Source organism: Culicoides brevitarsis, chromosome 3 (assembly GCF_036172545.1).
Source record: "Culicoides brevitarsis isolate CSIRO-B50_1 chromosome 3, AGI_CSIRO_Cbre_v1, whole genome shotgun sequence".
NCBI classification, from domain to species: domain Eukaryota; kingdom Metazoa; phylum Arthropoda; class Insecta; order Diptera; family Ceratopogonidae; genus Culicoides; species Culicoides brevitarsis.
This window is the reverse complement of record NC_087087.1, coordinates 31,394,175-31,403,217: the sequence shown is the minus strand read 5'-3', so window position 1 is coordinate 31,403,217 and position 9,043 is coordinate 31,394,175. Positions and strand designations below refer to the sequence as shown.

The 9,043-nt window shown below is 32.8% G+C and overlaps 4 protein-coding genes across 4 annotated transcripts; 2 read left to right on the top strand and 2 right to left on the bottom strand.

The window, feature by feature from the left end:
• Positions 1-336: 336 nt before the first annotated feature.
• On the top strand, positions 337-1,218 carry LOC134834242 (uncharacterized). The gene is made up of 2 exons (XM_063848829.1): positions 337-730; positions 785-1,218. Exons 1-2 carry the CDS (start codon positions 459-461, stop codon positions 1,083-1,085), a joined length of 573 nt encoding a protein of 190 aa, XP_063704899.1. The 5' UTR covers positions 337-458; the 3' UTR covers positions 1,086-1,218.
• On the bottom strand, positions 1,207-2,351 carry LOC134835508 (translation initiation factor IF-2). Its single transcript, XM_063850387.1, has 3 exons — positions 2,300-2,351; positions 2,106-2,256; positions 1,207-2,032 (listed from the first exon to the last, which is right to left on the bottom strand). Exons 1-3 carry the CDS (start codon positions 2,349-2,351, stop codon positions 1,255-1,257), a joined length of 981 nt encoding a protein of 326 aa, XP_063706457.1. The 3' UTR covers positions 1,207-1,254.
• A 3,718-nt stretch (positions 2,352-6,069) lies between these two features.
• LOC134835827 (DNA excision repair protein ERCC-1) lies at positions 6,070-7,314 on the top strand. Its single transcript, XM_063850808.1, has one exon. The coding sequence runs from the start codon at positions 6,125-6,127 to the stop codon at positions 6,857-6,859; it is 735 nt and encodes a 244-aa protein (XP_063706878.1). The 5' UTR covers positions 6,070-6,124; the 3' UTR covers positions 6,860-7,314.
• Positions 6,870-8,334, bottom strand: LOC134835826 (small ribosomal subunit protein uS2). Its single transcript, XM_063850806.1, has 3 exons — positions 8,237-8,334; positions 7,743-7,999; positions 6,870-7,566 (listed from the first exon to the last, which is right to left on the bottom strand). The coding sequence occupies exons 2-3, from the start codon at positions 7,959-7,961 to the stop codon at positions 6,940-6,942; spliced, it is 846 nt and encodes a 281-aa protein (XP_063706876.1). The 5' UTR covers positions 7,962-7,999; positions 8,237-8,334; the 3' UTR covers positions 6,870-6,939.
• Between the last annotated feature and the right edge of the window lie 709 nt (positions 8,335-9,043).

Below are 9,043 nucleotides of genomic sequence, written 5' to 3'. Positions count from 1 at the left end.
ATGGCTCCTGTACATCGAAAACGCAAAATTTAGAAAAAGTCCAAAACAAAAGATATGTTGCTTGCATTGATTTTTTAGAATTTTGTTAATTTTTGATAAAAAAATAAAAAAAAAAAACTAAAAACCTAAAAAAAACTTCTTAATGAAAAAATTTTTTTGAAGAAATTAATGAAATTTCATTTTCTTGTCACTTTGTGATATTCATTCCGTTCATAATATTTCTTAAAAAAACCTAAACCGATACAAAACCGCCAGATTCACTTATCCACAAAATCCCCCCCAAATTGTACAGTTATTAAATCCATCGTTGCCGATCCTGATAAGGCTTGTCATCTTCTGTCAAATTACTCACCTGAAAAGAAAACCTGTGTCTATTTCATTATTTTTTCTATTTTATTACCACTAAAATAATTTAAAACTCAAAAATTTTATAAAAAAAACCCAAAATTCCTTCAAAAATGGCTTTCAACTGGGACTGCCTTGACATCGGCAACGTCGAATTGGAGCATTCGCAAAACTATTTCGATGTACGTCACATTGAGCACGAGAGGTTAGGCGAACAATGCGAAGAATTAATCGAACAAATGATTCCGCATTCCAAACCCATCGCTGTCTTCAAAGGCAAACGTCTCTTCAAATCGAACGAATTCGAAAGTCCTGCTCCAAAGAAAAAACTTGAAGTCAAAAGATCTCAAAGACTTTCGGAAAAATCGAAACCCGTCATGAAAAGGTAAATTTTTTTGTTTACAAATTTTCATTTTTTTAAAAATTTTCATTTTTTCAGCAAATTAAAGACCGCCGCACCGCTCATCAAAAAGAAATCCCTTCCAGAAGTTTCTACAAGACTCTCAACTCGACAATCCGGAGCCGAAAAGCAAATTCCTGTCACTCGAACATCGCGATTGATCCAACATGCCCAAGCTTATGCCGAAAAACGACGTGCGATGCTCGAGCGACACCGCAAAGAGCAAGAAGAAAAAAATAAACCAAAAAAATTTCGCGCTCGATCCGTACCAAAATACATCAAGGAACGCCGAAAACGCTCAACGATCGACGGAAACAAAGAAAATGTTGAAAAATCATGAAAAAATTGCTGACTACAGACGAAAAACGTACTTTTTGATAAATTTTTGATTTTTTGTTAGTATTGAATAAACGTAAAAAATTAAATTTTCTCCTTGGAATGCTCGTCAAAGAGAAAAATGACACAAAAAATAATATTGGTTCGGTAAGTAAAAAGTCAATTAACGAAAATTAAGCTTTTTCAGCTGCCGGCAACTCATTAACTGGCTGAGTTGGTGCAGTTTTCTTCGCGTTTTTTGCCTTGTTGAAGGGATTTACGCTCGCCCGGAATTCCCGAAGTTTTCGCAAAGTCTTAATCTCTTCCTCCTCCTTCTTTTTCTTCTCTTCCATCAACTTGCGATTACGTTCCTCGACGATTTTCCTTCGTTCAGCATCGGATTTGTGGCGATCATCGATCCGAGTAGCGATGGATAACTTAAAGGGCTTTACCTCGGTCGTGCGTTTCTTTTCGGGCAAATTAACCTTAAAAGGCTCCTTTCGAAGGTATTTTGGGACAGTAGCGACAAATTTCTTCACCTCCGGCTTCGGTTGAGGCGCTTGAGGCTTTTTAACGACTTCAGCAACGGATTTTCGAGTAAAAGTCGGAACAAAAGTGCGTTTTTTGGGCTCGGGTTTTTTCTCTTTTTCTACAGCGGGAGCCGTACGACGAGTCGGAGCGACATGAGCTACCGGAGGTTTTGGCTTGGGAGCTACTTTGACGACATTTTTGGCAGTTTCTTCCTTTTTTGGGGCAGTTGTTGTCTTGGCATGAACGAATTTTGGGACAGGACGAGCTTTGAAGGGTTTTACGATGGTTTTTTGTTCCTCCTCTTGCTTTTTCTTCTCTGCCAAGTCCTTTTTGTGTTGATCGTAGACATTGGCGTAATTCATTAAGCGACTTCCGGCAACGGAAGTTAGGATAGTTTGTTTGTGCGAACGCAAAGTCATGCCTTGTGCCGCTTTTTGCATGCTACGAAAGAAAAAATAAAAATAAAGTAAGATAGAAATTCGTTAAAAATGACGTCACGCAAAAAAAAACGAACCTTTTGATTGTTGCTTCAACTTGCTTTTGTAGTTTTTCTTCTCCCGCTGCCTTTTTGTCGTCGACATTTTCCTTGTTTTTTGTCTTTTTGCTCTTTTTTGCCTGTTTCGCCTTCAGTTCTTTGTTCTTGCCCTCAACAATGGACAATTTTTCTGCGGGACAAAAGAAATTCAGGAATTCCCACAAAAAAAATGCCCGTGATAAATTTTTTTTGTTCAGGTCTTCTAAGCGTTCGATTCTTCCTCATGTTGAATTAAAATCGTGATAAATTTTGCAAGTCAATTTTTGAGCAATTTTAAGCTTGAAACTCTGAAGATGATTTAATTTTCGAACAAATAAAATTTTTGATTTTTCAGAATTTGACTTAAAATCGTGATAAATTTTTCAATTTTTAAGCAATTTTAAGCGTGTTCATTCAATTCAATTTTCTCAATTTTCGTCAAATAAAATTTTCCTTCTTCCTCATGTTGAATTAAAATCTGATAAATTTTGCAAGTCAATTTTTGAGCAATTTTAAGCCTGAATAAAAAGTCATTCTGAAGATGATTTCCATATTTCAATTTTCTCAAAAAAATTTTTCACGATTCTTCCTCATGTTGACTTAAAATCTTGATAAATTTTGCAAGTCAATTTTTGAGCAATTTTAAGCTTGAAACTGAATAAAAAGTCATTCTGAAGATGATTTCCATTCATATTTTCTCAATTTTCGAACAAATAAAATTTTTCACGATTCTTCCTCATGTTGACTTAAAATCGTGATAAATTTTTCAATCGTGATAAATTTTTAAATTTTGAGCAATTTTAAGCTTGAAACTGAATAAAAAGTCATTCTGAAGATGATTTCCATTCATATTTTCTCAATTTTCGAACAAATAAAATTTTTCACGATTCTTCCTCATGTTGACTTAAAATCGTGATAAATTTTGCAAGTCAATTTTTGAGCAATTTTAAGCTTGAAACTGAATAAAAAGTCATTCTGAAGATGATTTTTCATATTTTCTCAATTTTCGAACAAATAAAATTTTTCACGATTCTTCCTCATGTTGACTTAAAATCGTGATAAATTTTGCAAGTCAATTTTTGAGCAATTTTAAGCTTGAAACTGAATAAAAAGTCATTCTGAAGATGATTTCCATTCATATTTTCTCAATTTTCGAACAAATAAAATTTTTCACGATTCTTCCTCATGTTGACTTAAAATCGTGATAAATTTTGCAAGTCAATTTTTGAGCAATTTTAAGCTTGAAACTGAATAAAAAGTCATTCTGAAGATGATTTCCATTCATATTTTCTCAATTTTCGAACAAATAAAATTTTTCACGATTCTTCCTCATGTTGACTTAAAATCGTGATAAATTTTGCAAGTCAATTTTTGAGCAATTTTAAGCTTGAAACTGAATAAAAAGTCATTCTGAAGATGATTTCCATTCATATTTTCTCAATTTTCGAACAAATAAAATTTTTCACGATTCTTCCTCATGTTGACTTAAAATCGTGATAAATTTTGCAAGTCAATTTTTGAGCAATTTTAAGCTTGAAACTAAATAAAAAGTCATTCTGAAGATGATTTCCATTCATATTTTCTCAATTTTCGAACAAATAAAATTTTTCACGATTCTTCCTCATGTTGACTTAAAATCGTGATAAATTTTGCAAGTCAATTTTTGAGCAATTTTAAGCTTGAAACTGAATAAAAAGTCATTCTGAAGATGATTTCCATTCATATTTTCTCAATTTTCGAACAAATAAAATTTTTCACGATTCTTCCTCATGTTGACTTAAAATCGTGATAAATTTTGCAAGTCAATTTTTGAGCAATTTTAAGCTTGAAACTGAATAAAAAGTCATTCTGAAGATGATTTCCATTCATATTTTCTCAATTTTCGAACAAATAAAATTTTTCACGATTCTTCCTCATGTTGACTTAAAATCGTGATAAATTTTGCAAGTCAATTTTTGAGCAATTTTAAGCTTGAAACTGAATAAAAAGTCATTCTGAAGATGATTTCCATTCATATTTTCTCAATTTTCGAACAAATAAAATTTTTCACGATTCTTCCTCATGTTGACTTAAAATCGTGATAAATTTTGCAAGTCAATTTTTGAGCAATTTTAAGCTTGAAACTGAATAAAAAGTCATTCTGAAGATGATTTCCATTCATATTTTCTCAATTTTCGAACAAATAAAATTTTTCACGATTCTTCCTCATGTTGACTTAAAATCGTGATAAATTTTGCAAGTCAATTTTTGAGCAATTTTAAGCTTGAAACTGAATAAAAAGTCATTCTGAAGATGATTTCCATTCATATTTTCTCAATTTTCGAACAAATAAAATTTTTCACGATTCTTCCTCATGTTGACTTAAAATCGTGATAAATTTTGCAAGTCAATTTTTGAGCAATTTTAAGCTTGAAACTGAATAAAAAGTCATTCTGAAGATGATTTCCATTCATATTTTCTCAATTTTCGAACAAATAAAATTTTTCACGATTCTTCCTCATGTTGACTTAAAATCGTGATAAATTTTGCAAGTCAATTTTTGAGCAATTTTAAGCTTGAAACTGAATAAAAAGTCATTCTGAAGATGATTTCCATTCATATTTTCTCAATTTTCGAACAAATAAAATTTTTCACGATTCTTCCTCATGTTGACTTAAAATCGTGATAAATTTTGCAAGTCAATTTTTGAGCAATTTTAAGCTTGAAACTGAATAAAAAGTCATTCTGAAGATGATTTCCATTCATATTTTCTCAATTTTCGAACAAATAAAATTTTTCACGATTCTTCCTCATGTTGACTTAAAATCGTGATAAATTTTGCAAGTCAATTTTTGAGCAATTTTAAGCTTGAAACTGAATAAAAAGTCATTCTGAAGATGATTTCCATTCATATTTTCTCAATTTTCGAACAAATAAAATTTTTCACGATTCTTCCTCATGTTGACTTAAAATCGTGATAAATTTTGCAAGTCAATTTTTGAGCAATTTTAAGCTTGAAACTGAATAAAAAGTCATTCTGAAGATGATTTCCATTCATATTTTCTCAATTTTCGAACAAATAAAATTTTTCACGATTCTTCCTCATGTTGACTTAAAATCGTGATAAATTTTGCAAGTCAATTTTTGAGCAATTTTAAGCTTGAAACTGAATAAAAAGTCATTCTGAAGATGATTTCCATTCATATTTTCTCAATTTTCGAACAAATAAAATTTTTCACGATTCTTCCTCATGTTGACTTAAAATCGTGATAAATTTTGCAAGTCAATTTTTGAGCAATTTTAAGCTTGAAACTGAATAAAAAGTCATTCTGAAGATGATTTCCATTCATATTTTCTCAATTTTCGAACAAATAAAATTTTTCACGATTCTTCCTCATGTTGAATTAAAATCGTGATAAATTTTGCAAGTCAATTTTTGAGCAATTTTAAGCTTGAAACTGAATAAAAAGTCATTCTGAAGATGATTTCCATTCATATTTTCTCAATTTTCGAACAAATAAAATTTTTCACGATTCTTCCTCATGCTGAATTAAAAATAATTTTAAGCTTAAAAATCATCAAATATGCTTGCAAAGTCATAATTGCGTATTTTTTACGTATTTTTTTTATTTTTTGAATTAAAACCTTATGAAACATTAAATAATTATAAAAGAATTTTTTCGAAAAAATTTTCTAAAATTTCGAATTTATTAAAATTTTTCTTAAAGAAATTTTTGAATTTAAAAACATTTTTTTTTACAAAATACTCGACTTAAAAAAATTTTTTGTTTTTCTAAATTCTTACAAAAATTTATTAGTATCAAAATTAAATTCTAAATAAAAATTGAACTAAATTTTTTTTTTTAAGATTTTGTCATGAATTTGTTGAAAAATAAGTTCATAATATTGTCTACTTTTTTCTAATTTAATTTTTTTTTTGAATTTTAGGACCCCCATTTTTTTGACACGCCACTGTCATCTCTTCAACAAAAATCAAAACAAACATTCCTTCGTCAAATTAACCGCTAAAAAACAGAAAAATGACCGATTTTGACGATTCTTTCGACACAGCATTAGCTTCTTTGGATCTCCCGCCGCCCGCAAAACTTTCAGCCGTCGTCGAAACCCCTTCGGAAGACGTTTCTTTGTCACAAACTGCCACAAAAAAGGTCCTCAAACAAAATTGCGTGCTCGTGAATCCAAAACAACGCGGAAATCCCATCCTCAAATCCATCACAAACGTCGCTTGGGAATGGGACGACATCGTCCCCGACTACATTGTGGGCTCTACAACTTGTATCCTGTACTTATCCTTAAAATATCACAATTTAAATCCGGATTACATTCATCAACGCTTAAAATCTCTCGGAAAAATGTTCGAATTACGGATTTTGCTTGTCCAAGTCGACGTCAAAGAGCCACATAATGCGTTAAAAACCCTCACACGAATTTGTTTATTGGCTAATTTGACGTTAATTCTCGCCTGGAGCTTCGAGGAAGCCGGAAATATTGTTGAAACGTACAAAATGTATGAAAATAAGCCGCCTGATATGATAATGGAGAAGAGCGAGGACGATCCGCATACGAGATTATGTGTCGCTTTAACGAATATCAAGCCTGTGAATAAGACAGATGCGATGACATTGCTCGCTAACTTCGGTACATTGGAAAATTTGATAAACAGCAGTGAGGAAAAGTTGGGCAGTGTCTCGGGTTTGGGTCCGAGAAAAGTTTCAAAGTTGTTTAAAACGCTAAATGAGCCTTTTTTGAAATAAATTTCCCCGATTTTTTGCGTTAAATCTTCAAAAATTGTTTTATTTGAATTTTTCGCGGGTCATTTCACGGGATTTTCAGCTTAGAATCCGCCGCTTCCGCCCCAGCTGGCACCGGGAGCAGCAGCTGCAGTCTCCTCGTTCCAGTCCTCGACGACGGGAGCATTTGTCGAGACAGCGGGAACTTCAGCTTCATCGGCCCAGTTCTCCGTAACTTCGGCAATTGGTTCGTCGCCCATGTACGGCGCGGCATCCTTGACCGGAGCAACAGCTTCCTTGGCAGCAGCTTCGTCCTTTTCAGCTTCCTCGGGTTCGCGGTAGAAGAACAAGTCGGGCATGACGTCCCATTTTTGTTCGCGCGAAATTTTTCCACGGAGACGCAAGACTTCGCGTGCCAACAACCACCACATCAAGCCAATGGAGTAGGGAGACTTGGTGTTGCATGGAATTGCAATGTCGACGTACTTCAAGGGCGAATCTGTGTTGCAGAAAGCAATGACGGGGATGTTGACGTAAGAAGCTTCGGTCACGGGTTGATGATCCGTCAAGGGATCCGTGACGATCAAGAGACGAGGTTCACGGAAAGTGCCTTGAATTTGATTGGTGAAGGCACCGGGAGTGAAACGACCGGCAATTGGCGTGGCTCCGGTGTAATGAGCGTATTTCAAGACGGCACGTTGACCATATGAACGAGAAGAAATAGCAAAGACCTAAAAGAAAAATTTTAATTAACAAAAAAATTTGAAAAAAAAAAAATTTTTTTTTTTTTTTGATGACAAAAATTTCAGTTTTAAAGTTGGCATCAAGAAAATTTCAGCCCCGAAAGATGATAAAAAAATGTCATCATAAAAAAAAATTTTTAAACGATTTTTTTCGTGAAACGCACCTCTCCGGGTTGTTCGATGGCGACAATGGCACGTGCAGCCAAGAGAATTTTCTCCCAGGTGCGTCCCAAGTTGATGATGTGAACACCATCTTGACGACGCTTGAACACGTATTGTTCCATTTGGAAGTTGACGTTTTCAGAACCCCAATGGGTTGTTGCGACTAACATTTTTGTAGCATCTTCTTCTTTGAAGGCCAAGATATCTAGTCCTCCCGACATCGTACGTCGATTTTTTTCAATAAGAGTAACGGATTAACCTGCAAAAAAACATGAAAAATCAAAAAATTAATAAGTCTCGTACGTGTGTCGATACACAGAAAATGGCGAGTTCACGTGGCCCAACAATTTTTCTCGAATTTTCATGGAAATGATGCTTTTTTGAATGAATTTTCATGTTACGCGGGTGTCACGTGTTGTTTTGAGACATTTTCTGTGATTTTTTGACATTTTTTTGCCTTAAAAATAGGAAAAATAAGGGAAAAATTTGTACTCACGTTTAATGCCACTTGGGAGTTGATTGGAAAAGAAAGAAACGTCAAACGCGCGTAACCTCGTAACCTACGTAAGTGTAAATGAGGGTGACCAGATGTTTCAGAAGTCAAGTTTCAACCAATTTTTGATCGATTTCAAAGCTAAAAGTTAATAAATATTCATTCTAAAGTTGATTTCCATTGATATCTGATCAATTTTTGATCAAATAAAAAAAAGTACGATTTTATCATATGAGGAGCAAAAATCGTACTTTTTTTCTCAAGTCAATTTTCAACCAATTTTTGATGGGTTTCAAAGCTAAAAGTTAATAAATATGCATTCTAAAGTTGATTTCCATTGATATCTGATCAATTTTTGATCAAATAAAAAAAAGTACGATTTTATCATATGAGGAGCAAAAATCGTACTTTTTTTCTCAAGTCAATTTTCAACCAATTTTTGATGGATTTCAAAGCTAAAAGTTAATAAATATGCATTCTAAAGTTGATTTCCATTGATATCTGATAAATTTTTGATCAAATAAAAAAAAGTACGATTTTACCATATGAGGAGCAAAAATCGTACTTTTTTTCTCAAGTCAATTTTCAACCAATTTTTGATGGGTTTCAAAGCTAAAAGTTAATAAATATGCATTCTAAAGTTGATTTCCATTGATATCTGATCAATTTTTGATCAAATAAAAAAAAGTACGATTTTATCATATGAGGAGCAAAAATCGTACTTTTTTTCTCAAGTCAATTTTCAACCAATTTTTGATGGGTTTCAAAGCTAAAAGTTAATAAATATGCATTCTAAAGTTGATTTCCATT